Below are 20,744 nucleotides of genomic sequence, written 5' to 3'. Positions count from 1 at the left end.
CGGTAGAGGCCAACAGTTGGTTGACACATGACTTTGATTCCAATAAATGGTCGCAAAATGGTTAATATCTTGGCCAAGGGAGGTTGATATGAATTATATGACATTCCATGGGTAATCTGTCCCATCTGTTGACCGCGCCCTGGGGGAATCAGCAGCTATAATAAGGGGAGAAGAGTAATTTAGAATGGGGTCATTTATGGGGTCCAGGGCCTCTGGCACTACTCCCTCCCCTCTACGTTATTTTAGTGGAGATCCCTCTCTTTTTATGTGGCTTCAGGAGAGCTGCCGGGCATAGGTTGCAGCCATAGCTGGTATAGATGAAAAATCTGAGACTGCTTTGTTTCGCAGTCTGTGGTGGGAGGAGAGTTGAAATCACAATTACACTGTCTCCTCTGTTTGGGCATTGAGGCACATTCTAGCGTTGTTATGGGGAGATTTTGGGGTAAACATGAATGCATGTGATAAATACATGAACAACAGATAATAATCATCAACAAACAGTTTACTAATGGTTAACAAACAGTTGATAAACAGATGTTCCAATGTAGTGTTATCAGTTAGGACCTAGGTCTCAGAGAATGCTGCCGTGAGTATGATGAACGGACGGCGAGTCTGATCATCTGAGACTGCTACAAAATCAGCAATCAAAACTCTTTGGTTTTGGTAGCCTGAGAACGCTAACCAACGGAACTCCTGGCTAATACACATGGATGTTCACAATATTGTATTGTACTGTCCTAGATGTTTGTTATTTGTGTAACTTTGTCCTCAGGCTAGAATGTCTGGTGAGACTATGATTTGTGCCTAGTGGGTCTACTGCGTAGCCTGATATGTCTGTGTTTTTTGTTGTAACCTTAGTCTTTTTGAACCACTCCAAACAAGAAGTTCCTTCACTGGAAAAATAAAGTTATTCTAATTCTATTTCTTGATGAGCATTGCAAGGGTGGTTGATTTCACCCCTCTGGGATTGACTCTGCCCATATATGGGTGACTGCCTCTTTTTGACTGACCCCATCACTCTGTGTTCTGTCCTGACAGGAACTCTCCTGATGACTGCAGTGTGGGGAAGAACAGAAAATTGTCCAGCGGAGGTGAGGGCGCTGCCCCCGTCACATACAGTAGCTACCTGGAGGACAAGCTCATCGCTCCCCCCAACATGACCACCAATGAGCGACGCGTCATTGTTCCCGCAGGTAACAGAACAGCTCAACACCCCAAATTACACCACAGTGATCTGAACACCAGAACACTTTTCTATAGATAGCTGAAACTCTTAGTTGGATCTGCTCAATTACATTGGGTCGACTCGCCTGTCTTCAATTGAGATGATAATCAATATGCACATGTAAACATAGCTTAAGAGGACGCGCTTTGGAATGAGAAGCAGGACGTTGCCATCTCTGGTTAAAGAAGCCTTCAATTCCAGTCCCAGTCAGTCAGGTCCAGTATGTGGTCCCTCACTGCCTTTGATAAGGGGACCTCATGTCTCTCACGTACAGTGCATTCATCTGTCACAAGGAGAGACTTCCTATGATCTGCAGCACAGAAGCCCCAGCATTTTGCTGCCGAGTGTGCTGTTCATTGTCTAGACCGTTTCCTATGGTTCTGGTCCAAAGGGGTGGAGTAAGGATCAGGGTGAAGGAGGGGGCTGTGAGTCCCTGCCAAACTGGAGTACGGTATTATTATCAGTTCCCCATTCACACACCTAGAATACAATAACTGAATCCTGACTGGAACACACATAAGGCTGTAAAGCAGCCAAAATAAAGCCAAAACCTTTGAAATTAGATGACAGTAGATATTTTCCAGAATGAAATTGACATACTAAGGGTTTTCTTTGATTTAAAGTCAGCGATCGACAATACATAGTCACTTGATGTATACATTTTTTTTTATTTCTGGCCTATGTGCATCAGGGTTTTGAGGACTACACTTTTGTGAATTACATGAAGCGCAAACCAAAGATCACACTAGATCATTCTCCATCCGGTAAACCAAAGATCACACTAGATCATTCTCCATCCGGTAAACCAAAGATCACACTAGATCATTCTCCATCCGGTAAACCAAAGATCACACTAGATCATTCTCCATCCGGTAAACCAAAGATCACACTAGATCATTCTCCATCCGGTAAACCAAAGATCACACTAGATCATGCTCCATGTTAGCCTTTGTCACAGAAATGTTTCCAATGGAAAAACACCATAGAGTAACTTATTTAGAGTAATTTCCCCACAGAAAAACCTGTCCATTGAGGGCACGCAGCACTGTATTCTCTATCTGGGGGTTGTGCATCACAGTTTTTCTGGCGTAGCGCAACTTCCTCTTCAACTGAAGCTGACAAGGACAATGACACGGCATGTTAAGAACATCCTGTTTTTGCTGTTTAGTTAGAGGAGGACAATAGGCACACACTGCTTCATGGAATATAATGGGAGGTCATCATTCAACTGGCTTTTCTGCTCTACGTATAGGAAACACATTCCTGATATTTTGGTATAGGGACTTAGGGGAGATCGGGGAGATCATTTCAACTTCAAATACATACAGAGCTGTTCCTATATGATGCACATTGCATCCCTTAGGGCATTTTAAGAAGCCTCAACCCCCGCCCCCCGTCCCCGACCCACAATCTCTGCCATATAGGAAAATATTGTGTTGTGAGAAGGTCACTCTGGTTACTTTTTATAAAGGCATTATACTCCAAAACTAAAGGGTGTTGACGCCATCTGAAATATAATTTCCCCTTTTAAAACATTATAACCTGTAGCCCAACTGATGCTTGCCTGGCTACCCACACTCCTTGCTCCAGCCAAACGCCCACGTACGTTTGTTTCTTCTCCGCAATGAGTCTGTATCTGAGTACTTCCCCGGCGATTTCGAGAAAGCACACACATTCTAAACGTTCTGATTGGTCCCAGAAACTGATACGTTGTGCCAGAGTCAGAACACACTTGGGTAAAGCGGTTATTTGAAAGTTTGCCATTGGATTTGATACTTGTTTTGTACTACACCCCTCATTTTGACCTCACCACAAACAACTTCAACGATGGCAGTCTCAGACTGAAGTATGTCGCAAAAGATAAAGCAGCGGAAGAATTCAGTTTGAGTTGTCAGGCAAAACTGATGCAACATATCGGCTTTAAATAATAGGCTAAAGCATGGGGTTGCCCATCTGCATATACCTAATTGAAAACCCCCCAAAGACTCAATGCATCAAATGCTACAAATCAGTCAGTGCTGTTTAAGATCAGGAAGGACAATTTTTATTATTCTCATGACCATGGCCTTATTTCTATTAAAGCCTATTGGATGGGTGTCATTCATGTCCCATTCACCCAGTTCAATGCAACATCGATAGGTTTAGGCTACTACATGATACTCATATTTTCCCTATACCCATCATGAGGTTGCTACAACCTAGCCTATGAATTAAAGTTTACAATGTAGGTGCACAGGTCAGTACCAATGAAAAGGTTGGACACACCTACTCATTCAAGGGTTTTTCTTTATTTTGACTAAACTCAGCAAAAAAAGAAACGTCCCTTTTTCAGGACCCTGTCTTTCAAAGATAATTCGTAAAAATCCAAATAACTTCACAGATCTTCATTGTAAAGGGTTTAAACACTGTTTTCCATGCTTGTTCAATGAACCATAAACAATTAATGAACATGCACCTGTGGAACGGTCGTTAATATTTGAGATTCTTCACTGATGGACTTCAATGCACAACACATCAGACATGACTAGGTGAAAAAACCTTTCCAAACCGTATCATAACCGCTACACACAGCCTACATCGTTATCACCATAAAGTAATGTCATAGTGCCACTAAAGTAATGTCATAGTCAACATAGCTAATAGAACTAACGCCTTAGTCTGGCTTCCCGAGTGGTGTAGTGGTCTAAGGCACTGCCTCGCAGTGCTTGAGGCGTCACTACAGACCCGGGTTCGATCCCAAGCTGTATCACAACCGGCTGTAACCGGGTGTCCCATAGGGCGGCGCACAATTGGCCCAGTGTCGTCCGGGTTAGGGAAGGGTTTGGTTGGGGTGGCTTTACTTGGCTCATCGTGCTCTAGTGAATCCTTGTGACGGGCCGGGTGCCAGCAGGCTGACTTCGGTCTTCAGTTGAACAGTGTTTCCTCCAACGCATTAGGGCAGCTGGCTTCTGAGTTAAGTGGGCGGGTGTTAAGGAGCGCGGTTTGGACTTATGACTCGAACTTCTCCGGTCCCGAGCCTGTTGGGGAGTTGCAGCTATGAGACAAGATCATAATTGAAATTGGGAGAAAAAGGGGGCAAAAAAATATAATAATGAAGAACTAACGTGTTAGTAAACCTGCTACAATCATGCATTAACGTTACAGTGTGCAGTTCAATAAGCAGATTAGCAGTTACACCGGCGGGCCTTGGTGGCAATAAATGTGTCAACCCAAAAGCTTACCTTGACTTGGAAGAGTTCCAGTGTTGTGTTGGATAGTCATAGCTAACATAGCATTCCTCTGTTTGAGCCGAGTGTTTGTGTAGGCTAAACTAGCTAGCTAGCTTCATTTACTAGCTAAGTAGCTAAGTGAAAGTCTCTCTCTCTCTCTCTCTCTCTCTCTTGGTTCTCCTTCATTTTTGAATATATTTATTTGTTCAAAACTGTTTAACTATTGCCTTTTTCTCTCTTTGAGTCAACTGCTCACCACATTTTATGCACTGCAGTGCTAGCTAGCTGTAGCTTATGCATTCAGTACTAGATTCATTCTCTGACCCTTTGACTGGGTGGACAACATGTCAGTTCATGCTACAAGAGCTCTGATAGGTTGGAGGACATCCTCCGGAAGTTCTCATAATTACTGTGTAAGTCTATGGAAGGGGGTGAGAACCAAGAGCCTCCTAGGTTTTGTATTGAAGTCAATGTACCCAGAAGAGGACGGAAGCTAACTGTCCTCCGGCTACACCATGGTGCCCTACAGAGTGCTGTTGAGGCTACTATAGACCTTCATTGCAAAACAGTGTGTTTTAATCTATTATTTGGTTACATGAATACATTTAGTATAGTTTTATTTAAAAGGATAACTTTTTAAATGTTTTACTATAAAAATGTAATGAAATTCACTGAAGAGGATGGTCCTCCGCTTCCTCCTCTGAGGGGCCTCCACTGCAACAAATATACTGTACGTTGTAACATGTCACCCCAGGGTTTTTTTCTGGAACAAAATGGGGCTTTGGTGGTGGGCGTGGTTGGGGCGTGGTAATGGACATGGCCAATGGCGTGGTCTCCAACCAAACATTTTAGAGACCCTCCTCCTGGCTGCAGAGACAACGTTTAACTTTTAGTTACATTTCCTGCATTTCTACTATATTTTGTCATGGGGCTGAGAGAAAAAAATGCTGTTTTATAGCAAATGTTCAAAAATTCTACACATTTTGCATTGGCTTATGCCATGTTCTTATGCTATCTGAGTGACTCAAACATTATAACAAAATCAATGGAGGCCCCATGCCATGACATTTTTTGAATGTTAGATTATCCCTGACTGTCTAGTTAATATGTTGGTGATTTTCTGTTCTCAAAGATGATGTTATTAAAAAATATATAGGTTCATTATTTTCTCTACATACTTTATATCTGATGTTAGTCGTTTAGGTTTACACTGAAAACATTTTACCATAAAAAAAAGGATTAGTGGCCCGCTGTTGCTAAATGAATAAAGGGGAAACACTGCGAGTGCCAGACAGCCAGCCTCCCCTTTCGACCCACTGATCCTTGCCTCGTGGCGCTGTAGAGATGGATGCTCACGGAGTTACCGTTGCCTCTTGCTCCTTGCTCTCTGAGCCAGTGTAAGTTATCCCGTTTACTCCATAGGCCTCTGTTAAAAAATAGTGCACTATGGAGGGAATAGGGTACCATTTGGGACACTGGGCCGGTGCTGCTAAATATGGCTGGAAAGGAGGGTCAGACGACAGTGTGGTTTGTTTCTGTATGTGTCAGCTGTTTTTGGATCCTGTTATGTGCGTGCCAAAAGAAGGTGTGCCAAACTGGTGGGTTCCTGTGAGTGAGTGGGATGTTTGGTACCCGTTGTATGATCTCTGGGAAAGAGAGCGTCAACGTTCTAAACACAGTTCTCAGCAGTCATTTCATTGGACAATTTTAATTGAAAAATGTTAAATTAATTTAGAAAATGTTGGTTAATAAAACCAATTTCATTGCAAATGTACACTCAAACCTATCATATAAAGAATGGGAGTAAGTATGAACTGTAAGAAAATAAGTAAGAATTAAGGTAAGAGTTTGCTGTGAGCTCCATTCTCCTTTCTCTGTGAGTGGGATACATTTTTCCACTGCTCTAGTTCCCTGCTCCAGCTCTCCTGCATGGTGATAACACAAATCCCCCCCCTCCTATGTTGTGTCCATGGCCTGGCAGATCCCACGCTGTGGTCCACGGAGCATGTGCGCCAGTGGCTGGAATGGGCAGTAAAGGAGTATGGCCTGCTGGACGTGGATATGGCTCTCTTCCACAACGTGGACGGCAAAGACCTGTGCAAGATGTGCAAGGAGGACTTCCAGAGGCTCACGCTCAGCTACAACGCAGACATCCTGCTCTCCCATCTGCACTACCTCAGAGAGAGTGAGTCTAGTATCTTCATTCTCCTCTTCATCATCATCATCCCTCTCTCCTCCCTCTACATGCTCCCGCCTTCTGCCCCCCTTCCCTAGCTGGCCAACACAATGCAATGGCAGGCAGTAAAGAAAGAGGCTACAAAGGGGTACTATTGAAGGGCTGCTGTGGTCTGGTGGTCCATCTTTTTATACCTCTATACCGGGGTAAGGTTAGAGAACTTGTCCTGGTGGGTTATAAGTTAAGCAGGCTTAATGGCCTTTAAATATTGGTCTTACGGCCTGCACACACTATGGCTCTCTAGGATCCGACTTACCTAGATTAAGGAGAAAGTGGAGTATGAGATGCACTTATTGAAGTTCTCATAGCTTGCCAAAGTTAGGGCAGATCATGTAGCCTTCCTGTAGCGGGCCTCAGTAGTCCTGTCTCTGTATAGTCTGCATCCAACTGACGTTCTCCAGAGGGCCTCAGCTACTTTGCTTGACTGCAGATTAGAATGAAACCTGGTGAAGGATTCCCTGCTGTTGCTGCTTCTGCTGCTTTGGCTGAATGACTCACTGCTCCAAGACCTGCTTTCCTGTCCACTGACACCTCACCTCCTCTCTACAACACATGCATTGGTGCATGCCGTCCACATGCGTCTTCACATGCATACACACACACATTCTAGTTTTAAGTTGTTAACAGTAGATGTTACAGTGGTAGCTGTGTAGTAGTAGTAGGAGTAATGGTGGCAGTAGTGTAACAATAATAAAATAATTAATAATATGTTTTTAAAGAGGAATAGGTACACTACATCAATAAAGTCATCATTGGCAACCATCTTAAGAAGCATATCTGTTTATAGTCATTGGAGAAGGTTTGTCAGACTCTTGAGATTATGTTTATCTTTGACACTCTCTCTCTCTGCTCTCTCTGAGTCCAAGTTCCATTTGATTGTTCAGAGAACTTTCCAATGAACCATTACTCTTCTCATAGTGACTGCTTGTGCGTTTGTTTGTTTGATATCAGTGTCGGTTTCGGTAGGCTTCACCCACAGATGTGCAGAGGTGGTGAGTGATGGGAGAAAGAGGAGAACCAAACAGATAGAGCCAGCCAGACAGAGAAATGAGAAAGCCAGATAGCTTGAGGAGTTCAGTTTAGTGATGTGTACCACCACCTTCTGAACAGGGGTGTTGTTAATTTTTGTGTGTCATCATTATGTGCCAAAAACTGTCACCATTCAGACTAAATGTAGGTACAGTATAACACTGGGTGATTCCATGCCAGAAAGAGGGAGGAAGGATGTTTGACATGCCTTTTACATTTGTATAATGAAAGTGGCCGATTTAGGCCCTTTTTAGACCGCTGTATACATGCCTCCTGTAAGACCCTATGATCCATGAACCGTACGATACAGACAACATATTTTTGCCATTGTACTGTGTGCTCTCAAATATGAAGTATGTCTAGATTCTGAAATTTACACATTCATATATTCAACATAAAATATATTCATATGAAGACCAATTTTATACATTGACGTTATAGGTCATTAACCAATCACAGCCCTCCTTTAGGATTGCACATTCAGCAAATCACCAGCAGAGGGAGTTCCCTTTGAATCCATTTTCCCATTCACTGTGTTGGTGGCGCTCATAAAATGTTCAAAACTAGGAGAGATCCCACTCTGGAAATTTGATGTAATTTTAGAGTATATTGTTGCAAACATTGTTTTAAAATGAACAAAATCAGAAAGGGCACTTTTATTAATATGTTGAATGTTGAATAAATTAATGTTAACATTTTTCTTTTAGTATCTTGAAATACTCCATATGTTAGAGCATGCTATAAGGAGTATAATGACACCAAGATGTTGTCTGTATCATGTACTGTTCACAGATCATAGGGTCTTACAGGAGGCAAGGGCCTAAACAGGCCACTTTCATCCTTCCTCCTGATGGTGTTTCTATGTAGAAATTTCCAGAACCATATGAAATACACAAAATATCGCCCACATTGCATTATTCCACAATCCTGTGCTTGAAGCGCTCTTGATATGCATGAGTCTCAGGAAAATCTTTTGAAAGGCCTTTTCTTATACATTACTTTTAGTGTAATCACCAGTTCCCACACCCTCATTGAAATACTGTGGGCAGTTTGAAATTGATAAGATAAGAGAGAATTGCCAATAGGCATACTTAGCGTCACTCCAAAGACTTTTTTTGCTGGCCCTATATTAAAAATAGTTGCTGGATTTAGCTTTGAGGTCTGCTTGACTGGAAAATACACTAGTGGGGGGGAGAAGAAGGCCCTCATAAGCTTTCCTTTCATCCCCCTCTCCTCCTTTTGTTTTTGGCAATGGCTGCTGCTTCTCTTTCCCCCTCATGTGTACACACGCTCGCCGAATTTACTCTGGAGGAGGGAAAACCGATGGATTCTCACGGACGAATGTGGGCACGAGTGATTAACTGTTTATTTGGATTGGCCCTCCCTACCATTGTCTTACAAGCTCTCTCTCTCTCTCTCTCTCTCTCTCTCTCTCTCTCTCTCTCTCTCCCCCATTTCCTCACCAATCTATCTCCCTGTATCGCTCCTTGCCTGTTGAATGTTGCCTCTATGGCAGTTCAGAGAGCAGCCCCTACCTTAGTGCATCGCTAATGGTTTGTGTTATGGCTGCCCCCTCCCCCCTCCCCCCCAACGCATCACTCCTTGCACATCATAGGTTGTTTTGAGCTGTTCTATTTTTTTGGTTCATCTCTTTTTCAAAAGAATGTTTTATTTCTCAGCTCCACTTCCTCACTTGACTTCCGATGATGTTGACAAAGCCTTACAAAACTCCCCGCGGTTAATGCATGCTCGCAACTCAGGTAAGGAGTCCCCTGCCCCCCTTCTCTACCTCTGGCTTTGCTCCCGCCACCACAGTATCCTCACACTCACACAGTGCCCACCTATGTATATACAGTGTACTCTTTATATACATTCACACTGCTTTTTTGTATTCATATGATTATCAGATTATGCATCAAGTTATCAAATTGTATCTTTTGTTGTTATTATTTGTCTTTGTGTTTTTGTTATGTGGTGCAGAAGTTATTGTATGCTGCTGCAGTTATGCATTGTGGCTGTAGAGCGCAGAGGAAAGCATGTGCTAAAGTCTAATGTTGATGCATACTGCTGTAATTGTCCCTGTGCTGCACGAAATCCCTCCCCACATGGATATTCGTCAAAGCAATTAAATTGGAACATTTGTGTCATGAGAAGTTGTCATTACGGGTATGTAATCATTTACATAATTTATTAATGATCATCTCTTTCACTCTCTGCAGGAGGTGCGAGTTTTATTTTCCCCAACACTCCTGTTTATCCCACTGACAACTCCCCCAGATTCTCCAGTAGGCCAGGTGGGTGATTCATCACTCCTATAAGTTTATGTAGATGAGGCATAAGAGCATACTGTAAGCACATCCAATTACACTTGTAGAGGAGCAAGGTACAGGGGTAAAGGAGAAACAAGGAACCACATACCTTGGAGACAAAGTACTACATTTTCCAAATTGCCCAATGCCCATGTACAAATACACAAAACAAAGATGTATTTAGAAGTTTGTGGAAAAAATGTTTTAGAGGTTTAATTTATTTATTTCAACTCAAGCATCCCTTGCCCTTAAAATAATACTCCAGACTGCAGTAGTTGTGTCTCTGTGTTTGGGCCGCTTGTATTATGGGAAGTTTCTGGCAATCCACAACTCTTGCCTCAGACTGATGAGGTGAACCACAGAAATGCACTCACCTATCAGCATGTTTTTGTTTTTATCATAGCGCCCTCTGGGGTTAAGGTTCATAGCTGCAGGCAGCAGGTTCATTTGTCATTTATGATATTTTACAGACCTGGCTTATGAAGCAGCCAGAAGATCTGGCTGGGCTCCTCAAGCTGTGTCTTCCACCAAAGGTAAGGAGTCACAATGTACTGCACATCGGTCCTTTGTCAAAACATGGCACTCCCTTTGCTTTTCATCTATTGGGAATTGTGTAAAAGTATATTACAATGAATTTAAAAGATTAGGCCTACACCTTTACAAGCCTGTAGACTAAACATAAACAAAACAGGTCAGGCACAATCAGAAAACAGGAATTTGGATACCTCAAGATAAGAAGCTATTTCTCCACTGTATACACTTGGACCTTTGCACTCAGGGAAACCCCCTGTTAATATTTTGGGAACTTTATCCCTCAAGGTTCCCAGCCCTCCCCAACCATTGTCACCAAAACAGAGGAGCAGAGGCCTCAGCTAGGTAAAATATAAGCTTGAACAGTACTCTGAAATAGATGTTGACTGAGCTGAAAAAATATATTTATCCTACTAATGTGAATGTTTTTCACTTCTTAGATCCTTACCAGATCCTGGGGCCCACAAGCAGCAGGCTGGCAAACCCCGGTGAGTTTTAGGGTGGGTGGAAGTGATTATCACTTCATTAGACAAGATTAAGGATTTTAGATATTCATATTACAACAAAGGCACCATTTATATAAATAGTTGTTTGTTAGTGACTCTTGCTATGAGTAGTTATTCTGGTGTTGACTGTAACACATCTTTTTGTAGTTGTTATGGTGATGACCACCTGTCTATCTCCAGACTGTATTATACATTTTTTATGTGTTGATTCCATGTCTCTGTCCAGACTGTATTATAATTGTTACGATATTGATTCCATGTCTCTGTCCAGACTGTGGCCGGGACTCAAACAAACCACAATCTGCTGACATCGCACTACTCTTGAGCTTTAAAGGTAATTTACGTTTGAGCTGACATCCGTAGCATTTACCCTGAATGCGATCGTGAACTTCAAGGAAATTGCCTTTGAAAGTGAAGTGCAGTGTGATGTCGGCACAGTGCGGTTTGAATCCCAGCCAGTATTAGTAATTGTGACTGTGCTGACACCCTTTCTGCCTGCAGGCTCGGGACAGATCCAGCTGTGGCAGTTCCTGCTGGAGCTCCTGTCAGACAGCGCCAACTCTGGCTGCATCACTTGGGAGGGCACTAATGGTGAGTTCAAGATGACCGACCCTGATGAGGTGGCGAGGCGCTGGGGTGAGAGGAAGAGCAAGCCCAACATGAACTACGACAAGCTGAGCCGCGCCCTGCGCTACTACTACGACAAGAACATCATGACCAAGGTGCACGGCAAGCGCTACGCCTACAAGTTTGACTTCCACGGCATCGCCCAGGCCCTGCAGCCCCACCCTCCAGAGTCCTCCATGTACAAATACCCCTCCGACTTATCCTACATGAGCACCTATCATACACACCAGCAGAAGGTCAACTTTGTCACGCCTCACCCCCAAGCGCTACCTGTCACCTCCTCCAGCTTCTTTGCTGCCCCCAACCCCTACTGGAATTCCCCCACCGGCGGTATCTACCCCAACACCCGGCACCCAGCCACTCACATGCCCTCCCACCTGGGGACTTACTATTAGACCTGCCAGGGGGAGGTCGTCTCACAACTCTAAAACTGGGGGAGGAAACGGGAATAAACCGGCAAACACAAAGGGCAGTTTAGGAATCAAATGAAAACGGGCAGGATCAATAATAAAGGAATAATGTAGAGGTAGGGTGTATGAGGTAGAGGTAGGGTTTCATGCCCTAGAATTACTGGTGTAATTCTAGGGCATGAGCAGGTGAAGGAACTCAAGGTTTTTTAAAGGTTTGAGAGGAGGGCTACAGACATGTCGCTATAAGACGATATAGGAGGGCACACTGTAAAAAGGGCAATAGAGGATGTTGCTATGACCAAGGGCATTGTGCGACGTGTAGTTTCTGAGAACAGTGAAAGACAAGTCTTTGAGTAGACATAAAAGGGAGTTATCAGTGGACTATTTAACATGATCATGTCCTTTTTATGAAGGGCGATAAATATACCCCAAAAATACCATATCTGCATGAACAGTTGCTTATTATATATTATTTTTTTAAACTATTAAACTACTTTATTTAAAGAAGTAAACATATCAAAGACCGTACAGATTAGGCAAGGTAAGTGAGATGTAAGGGAGGTGAGGGGTGTGGTGTTGCAAATGAGTGTGTACTTTAGAGTACACAGAGGAAGTAGGGAGGAGTACTAAACTTGGCTGTAGTAAACTGTGAAATGAGCACCAGCAGGAAACACCTTGGGTAGACTTGTGCTAGATGGTCATGTCATATGACCATGGATGGACTCACAGACTGTTTGTGACCAAGGGTGGGGAAACATCAGAGAGGATGGCGGATCATCAAAAGACAATGAAATATGTGAAAAATTAAGTATTATTCCTTTGGATATTAACAGCCTTATGTCTTATCAGTATTATTATACTATATGGTAGTGCATATGGCATTATTGAACGTAAAGGAACTTTTTTTTTTACTTGATTGTTATTCTTGAAAACAATTCATCAGTGTTTTGGAAATTGAGAAAAACTGGAAATAAGATTCGTAAAATGTTATGTGTGAATTCAAATCTTTTTAGAAGGAAGGAGTGGTTTTCTTGACCAGTGCCTTACCACAGAAACTCCCAGTTCAGCTGAAGAGATTTTACGAAGTGCCAATTTTGTATTATTGTTTTTCTGAGTCACGAACGCTGTGCGTTTGTTAGATTGAAGTATACAAGTCAATGTTATATTTCTTTTTATATGATAAATATATAACTTATGCATTTATACACTACGAGTTGATCTCAGCCAGCCAAAGACACAGACAACGTTTTTATAATAGATATAGTGACAAAAAAGTAATTGAAATGGACCAAAGCGGGCAGTAAACAAAAACATTTATAAAAATGTCGCCTTTGAACTTCAATCTCTGTAAACAGTTTACAACAAACTATATATACTAATCTAAAACTGATTGTGTTGGCCAGGCAAGGCATTTCAGACCTGTTCAGTATTATTTTATGGGTTTCAGGCTTGGGTAGAACACCTATAAGCTGGCAGCCTTGTAAACTGAGAAACAGGACTGAGATACTGAGATTGTTGACTAAAGGGATGATAAAAATCATATACTTTGATAGATTTTCTACAGTGTAATTTCTAATAAAGTATTTTCAACCAAAGTGCAGTCCTCTCTTGTCTTGGAAGGTCAAAGATTGTATGTTATTGTGCTCTGTCTGCATACAGTAAAGAGAAGTTGCTCCCATTGTTTTGACCCAAAACATTCAGTGTGTGCCAACAACCAAACGACAGACCTCGGGTTCGATTCAATCTGTGTATCGCTGAAGCGTTGCAGATTGCACAATAGAAATGTAAAGGTAATTTCCGATTGAGCCGACAAATGCAGCGTTTGCCATGAATGCAGTCTCCATTACCTTTAAATTTCAATCACGCTGTAACTTCGAACTTTTGCGATACGGATTGAGTAGAGCCCTTAATTAGGTCAAACCTAAGAGATGAGGAGAAGAGCAGTGTGGGATGGGAGTAATGGGAAAGGGAATAAAAACATCCCTTCAATGTCATAATGGCATATGAAACATCTCTTCTTCAAAGTCAATGGTTTATTCATAGACACAGAAAAAACACAGCTCTTAAGCACTACACACTAAATACGTTTTGTTCTATCCCCATCTGCCCTTAATGTGAAATGTATAATATATTAAAATATCCAACTTGAGTGATACAAAAAAACATCTTGAATCTGCTTTCCTATGTACAGGTTAAATATTTCCAGTACAGCAATAGTTGCTGCCACAGTTCCACTCAAACACTGGCACCTGAGACCCAGTCCTTGTTTTGCCTGTATGTCCTTATTCTCCTATTTTATGGCTTGTGGATCCAAACGATGTGCTAGTTATACACTGCACCTGAATTTACTATGACCAGATACATACTGATCATGATGAACATTAGTTTATTTGCCTAAAAGTGTCATCATTCACTCATGTGTATTAGGTTTAGCAGTTATATGAAATAAAAACAGATATATTTCTGTAATGCGTGTTTACAAATTGTTTCCAGACAGTAACTGTGGGTCATGTTAATTACCAGTGTCCAACATGTTTGAGCGACCTCTTATTCCTTCTTGTACTCCTCCAGTTTCAGCTTATCTTTGTTGTTACTGGGGAATATAGGGTCGCTGCTCACCTGCACCTTGTCAAAGAAGTTAAAGTCGGCCCCATACTGGCCACCAGGGGTTCTGAAGAGCACAGGCTTGAACTTGTAGTCCCACATGATCTCCTGGGGAACGTAAGAGGTGCGGCTCTGACAAGTGGCTGCCGTGGACTCCATGGTGGCATTAAGGGTGACCAGCAGCTCAAAGTCACGAGTCTGCAACCTCTCGGCGGTCAGCCCCGCCAGCGGGCTACTCTCATCCAGCACGTGGTAGAATGTGAGGGGCAGGATTAGGAAGGGGCACTCCCCGCACGAGTCTATGTAGAAGTCCACAGCCGTCTGGCGGATCAGAGTCTTCTCACCCTCCTCAGTCACATTGGGTGAGAGCAGCTTGCCCATCAGCTGGCACTGAATCAGCAGGCTCTTCCTCAAGTTTGCCACACGCACCATCAGACATAGTTTACCATCGCGGCGGCAGATCACTGCCAACTGGCTGAACTTGATGGTCTCGGCCCGCTTTTTGGGTCGCGCCAGCTTGGCCAGAAAGGCCCCGGTTACAAAGATCTCAGCCAGGCCCGTGGTGACCAGCTGGACCAGCAGGACGAAGATGGCCAGCGGACACTCGTCGGTGATATAGCGGAAGCCATAGCCAATGGTGGTCTGCGACTCCAGGGAAAAGAGGAAGGCACCGGTTAGGGTCTCGACGTTCATGACACAGGGCGTGTGGTTGGACAGCAGCTCACCCTCGAAGTCACCGTTGCCCATGCCGATAAAGTAGAAGATGACGCCAAAGAGGAACCAGGTCATTATGAAAGTGGAGAAGAAGAGGGTGAGCTTATAGCGCCACTTCATGTCCACCACCGTGGTCCAGATGTCGTGGAGGTAGATCTTCACCATGCCCTCCACGTTGTCAATGCGCACTTGGTTGTGTCCATTCTTGGAGACGATCCTCCGTTGGACATCTGCCTTCTTGGTGGTCATCTTGGTCTTAAATGTGTTCTCTGTAGTTGCCACTTTTTTGTCACCCTATTTGCATTGCAAGCAGTGGGACTGAAAAAGAAGAAGCAATGTTAGTCAATGTCAACAAACTAGGACACAGTAGGTAACACAGTTCAAGCATTAAATGAGCCCTTTGGACAAATGTCAGTTACAAAAACATTCTCACTGGAGCTACTGTAGCTGGTTGGTTTCATCCAGAAATTAGGCAATTGATAAGATATTTCCACATGCCTAATTTCACAACACAGATATTGTAACGGTCGTCGTATGGAGTAGACCAAGGCGCAGCGGGTTGAGTGCTCATTTTAACTTTTATTTTAATAAACTTGAACACTTAAAAAAAAACAAGAAAACGAACGACAGCTAAACAGTTTTGCAGGCTAACCCTAGCAGTGCAAAAACCACTTCCCACAAAAGACAGGTGGAAAAAGGGCTACTTAAGTATGACTCCCAATCAGCAACAATGATGTACAGCTGTTCCTGATTGAGAGCCATACCAGGCCAACAAAGAAATACACAACATAGAAAACCCATCGAAATACAAAACATAGAACAATACTCAAAAACCCCGGAACACATAAAACAAACACCCCTCTTACATAAATACATATCCCAACAAACCCCGAACCACATAAAAACAAACACCCCCTGCCACGTCCTAACCAAACTACAATAACAAATAACCCCTTTACTGGTCATGACGTGACAGATATTTAACCTGTTAGATACTGTATGTCCTCCCTCTGATGTTCACATAGGTACAGTATATCACTGACCAAAAAACATTTCCTCTAAATAATGTCTAAATATTATGTTATATGTATTCCCCACTGAAACACACCATTTTTACATTTAAACAGGGTTTCTTTTAGAATATATGCAAAACCATGACATTTTTGTAAATCTAGATTCTTCATTTTGCCAGTTGACACGGCAACTAGAAAAATAGAGCTCCTCATGACAGAAAGCTCAGGATTATTATTTCCATGGTTAATAAGAAATTATGGAAAGTCGTAAATTAACTCAGTAGCATGCAGTAACACTTTCTGTAGAACGTCTTACAAAGTTCTGACTTAACTTCTCTAAATTACTTTTAAAATGCAAGGAAGTTGTATAATACTCACGTTTAGTGTTGATGCCTTCTCAGGTGTGGCTTCATTTGCTCTCAGTAGTTATAATCTGCAATGTGAACCTGCTGTAAAAGCCCTTCTTGAGAGTTCCACAATGTCCTCTCCTCTTTGTCCTCTTTGGCACAATGATATTTAGGACATTTTGTGAGAACAAAAAGGAGAGAGAATGAAAAAAGCTTATTCAATGAGTTCTTGGCTACCTGTAGGTAAGCTTTTATTTCAAGTGTGGGACAAACTCCACCTATCTACCCCACCCTACCAGGGGCAGGTATGCAACAAGTGCTCCTTTTCACACTTTTTTTTAAATTATCTGAACTCATGGTTTGTTTTGTAGTTCCATGCATGATTGTTGCTTCTTTATACACACACCCTGATGTACTATCTCCAAGACGTAATAATGTACTGACAGATAATCAAAATCCTTGACCAGAACAGAAAATGAAATGACCCTGATCTCAGCCTATATTATTTGACTATGGTATTGTATTAAAGGGAAGATATGATGCAGTTGAAAGCTAAAGACAAATTGAAAAGTTGGGTTCAATATAATGACATGTATTGCCATTAATAAAATGGCAAGTCAAATCACAAATCACACCGTATGTAAAATCACCACATCGAAAATACAGCAATTGTTTTTCAAAGTGCATGTACTGTATGTAGGGAACTGGAAAGTGGGGACCCATGACCCATATCTAGCCAATAAGGAATCTGTATAAGTGGTAAACACAAGAAGTCTCTCTCCAGATTTAATGCAATCCTCTGTGTAACTATTGCGCTGTGACCTTGGATTACATTACAAGATGTGCAGATAATAGCTCCCTGGGTTATTCATTAACTGAGCTGAGGGCTGGTGCTAACAATATACACTGAGTGTTCTGCTCTTTCCATGACATGGGCTGACCAGGTGAATCGAGCTGAAAGCTATGATACCTTATTGATGTCACTTGTTAAATATACTTCAATCAATGTAAATGAAGATGAAGAGACAGGTTAAAGAAGGATTTTTAAGCCTTGAGACAATTAAGACATGGATTGTGTATGTGTGCCATTGGGAGGGTGAATGGGCAAGACAAAATATTCAAGTGCCTTTAAATGGAGTATGATAGAAGGTGCTAGGCACATCGGTTTGTTTTAAGAACTGCAACGCTGCTGGGTTTTTCACGCTCAACAGTTTCCCGTGTTTTCAACAATTTGTATTTATTATGGATAAATAAATGTATTATGCCAAGGCAGCAGCTACTCTTCCTGCGGTCCAGCAAAATTAAGGCAGTTATACGATTTTAATATAATTAAAATACATTCATAACAGATTTCACAACACATTAAGTGTGTGCCCTCAGGCCCCTACCATGTATCTACAACACAAAATCCATGTGTACATGTGTGTAGTGCATATGTTATCGTGTGTGTATGCATGTGTCTGTGCCAATGTTTGTGTTGCTTCACTGTCCCCGCTGTTCCATAAGTTAAATTTTTGTATCTGTTTTTGAAATCTAATTTTACTGCTTGCATGAGTTACTTGATGTGGAATAGAGTTCCATGTAGTCATGGCTCTTTGTAGTACGGTGTGCCTCCCATAGTCTGTTCTGGACTTGGGCTCTGTGAAGAGACCTCTGGTGACATGTCTTGTGGGGTATGCATGGGTGTCCGAGCTGTGTGCCAGTAGTTCAAACAGACAGCTCGGTGCATTCAACATGTCAATACCTCTCACAAATACAAGTAGTGATGAAGGCATTCTCTCCTCCACATTGAGCCAGGAGAGATTGACATGCATATTATTAATGTTAGCTCTCTGTGTATGTCAAGTACATCCAAGGGCCTTTCGTGCTACCCTGTTCTGAGCCAATTGCAAAATCTCTCTTTGTGGCACCTGACCACACGACTGAACAGTCAACAAAACTACAGTCTGTAGGACCTGCCTTGTTGATAGTGCTGTAAAGAAGGCAGAGCTGCGTTTTATTATGGATAGATTTCTCCCCATCTTAGCTACTAATGTATCAATATGTTTTGACCATGACAATTTACACTCCAAGGTTACTCAATTTCCACATTGTACATTACAAGATTTAGTTGAGGTTTGAGGTTTAGTGAATGATTTGTCCTAAATACAATGCTTTTAGTTTTAAAAATATTTAGGATTAACTTATTCCTTGTCACCCATTCTGAAACTAACTGCAGCTCTTTGTTAAGTGTTGCAGTCATTTCAGTCGCTGTAGTAGCTGACGTGTTTAGTGTTGAGCCAGTGGCATGTCGTTAGAAAATATTGAAAAAAGTAAGTGCCCTAGACAGTTGCCCTGGGGAATTCCCGTTTCTACATGGATTATGTTGGAGAGACTTCCTTAAAGAACACCCTCTGTGTTCTGTTAGACAGGTAACTCTTTATCCACAATATAGCAGGGGGTGTAAAGCCATAACACAGAGGTTTTTCCAGCAGCTGTCACAACTGTCAGAATGATCAGACCAACGTGCAGCATGGTTGTAGTTCCACATCTTTTTATTTATAGTGAAACGTTGCAATACACCAAATTCTAGAAATACAAAAAACAACAAACCGTGACGCAGAGAGGAAAACACACTACTCAAAATTAACAACCCACAAACCCAAAAGGAACACTTTGTGTTCTAGGTTTTCCAATCAGAGGCAACGAGGACCAGCTGCCTCCAATTGGAGATCAACCCAAAAAACAACAACATAGAAATAGAAAACCTAGAACACAAAACATAGAAATAGAAAACCAGAAAACCAACCAAACACCCCCTGTCACACCCTGACCCATCTACTATAGAAAATGACCTCTTACAAGGGTCAGGACGTGACAGCAGCAGACTATGATTGATAATGTCAAAAGACGCACTGAAGTCTAACAAAACAGCCACCACAATATTTTTATTATGAATTTCTCTCTGTCATCAGTCAATTTGTGTAAGTGCTATGCTTATTGAATGTCCTTCCCTATAAACGTGCTGAAAGTCTGTTGTTTACTGTAAAATACCAATTGTCTCTGGTAAAAAAAATTTTCCAAAGGTTTACTAAGGGTTGGTAACAGGCTGATTGGTCAGTTATTTGAGCCAGTAAAGGAGGCACCACTATTCTTAGGTAGCGGAATTACTTTTGCTTCCTTCCAGGCCTGAGGGAACACACTTTATAGTAGGCTTAAATTGAAGATATGGCAAATAGAAGTGGAAAAGTCGCCCACTATTATTCTCAGTAATTTTCCATCCAAGTTGTCAGACCCGGGTGGCTTGTCATTGTTGATAGACAACAATACGTTTTTCACCTATTCCACACTCACTTCAAAATTACAACGCACGTCTTTCATAATTTGGTCATATATACTTGGATGTGTAGTGTCAGCGCTTGGTGCTAGCATGTCATACCTAAGTATGCTAATCTTCCCAATGAAAAAGTAATTAAAGTAGTTGGCCATATCAGTGGGTTTTGTGATGAATGAGCCATCTGATTCAATGAATGATGGAGCTGAGTTTCATTTAAGGTGCTCCAAAGCTTTTTACACTCATTCTTTATGTAATTTATCTCAAATCAAATTTTATTGGTCACATACACATGAGTAGCAGATGTTAATGCGAGTGTAGCGAAATGCTTGTGCTTCTAGTTCCGACAGTGCAGTAATATTTAACAAGTAATCTAACAATTCCCCAACAACTATCTAATACACACAAATCTAAACGGGTGAATGAGAATACGTACATATAAATATATGGATGTGCGATGGCCGAACGGCATAGGAAGGTGCAGTAGATGGTATAAAATACAGTATATACATGTGATATGAGTAATGTAAGATATGTAAACATTATTAAAGTGGCATTATTTAAAGTTGCATTGTTTAAAGTGACAAGTGATCCATTTATTAAAGTGTCCAGTGACTGGGTCTCAATGTAGGCAGCAGCCTCTCTGAGTAAGTGATTGCTGTTTAGCAGTC

The 20,744-nt window shown here is 42.0% G+C and overlaps 2 protein-coding genes across 9 annotated transcripts in view; one reads left to right on the top strand and one right to left on the bottom strand.

Moving 5' to 3' along the window:
• LOC106567682 (transcriptional regulator Erg-like) overlaps nt 1-13,677 on the top strand; it is a 105,812-nt gene extending 92,135 nt beyond the window's left edge. For 4 of the 7 annotated variants that reach the window (XM_014137249.2, XM_014137250.2, XM_045693530.1 and 1 more), the window contains 9 exons: nt 1,039-1,193; nt 6,416-6,619; nt 9,379-9,459; nt 9,919-9,993; nt 10,479-10,541; nt 10,828-10,884; nt 10,980-11,027; nt 11,317-11,379; nt 11,547-13,677. In XM_014137249.2, coding sequence (XP_013992724.1) covers nt 1,039-1,193; nt 6,416-6,619; nt 9,379-9,459; nt 9,919-9,993; nt 10,479-10,541; nt 10,828-10,884; nt 10,980-11,027; nt 11,317-11,379; nt 11,547-12,067 — 1,267 coding nt within the window. In that variant the 3' untranslated portion in view covers nt 12,068-13,677. The remainder of the gene's footprint in view (nt 1-1,038; nt 1,194-6,415; nt 6,620-9,378; nt 9,460-9,918; nt 9,994-10,478; nt 10,542-10,827; nt 10,885-10,979; nt 11,028-11,316; nt 11,380-11,546) is intronic. The other 3 variants (XM_014137253.2, XM_014137252.2, XM_014137254.2) reach the window with 3 other exon arrangements.
• Nucleotides 13,678-14,097: 420 nt separating this feature from the next.
• LOC106567683 (ATP-sensitive inward rectifier potassium channel 15) lies at nt 14,098-17,052 on the bottom strand. 2 transcript variants are annotated; one of them, XM_014137258.2, is made up of 2 exons: nt 16,792-17,052; nt 14,098-15,718 (listed from the first exon to the last, which is right to left on the bottom strand). In XM_014137258.2, exon 2 carries the CDS (start codon nt 15,647-15,649, stop codon nt 14,630-14,632), a length of 1,020 nt encoding a protein of 339 aa, XP_013992733.2. In that variant the 5' UTR covers nt 15,650-15,718; nt 16,792-17,052; the 3' UTR covers nt 14,098-14,629. The 2 variants fall into 2 exon arrangements, with proteins under 2 accessions (XP_013992733.2, XP_013992732.2); XM_014137257.2 differs by lacking the exon at nt 16,792-17,052 and adding an exon at nt 15,834-15,981.
• Between the last annotated feature and the right edge of the window lie 3,692 nt (nt 17,053-20,744).

This window comes from Salmo salar, chromosome ssa13, assembly GCF_905237065.1.
Source record: "Salmo salar chromosome ssa13, Ssal_v3.1, whole genome shotgun sequence".
NCBI lineage: Eukaryota > Metazoa > Chordata > Actinopteri > Salmoniformes > Salmonidae > Salmo > Salmo salar.
This window is presented reverse-complemented; position numbering and strand designations above follow the sequence as displayed.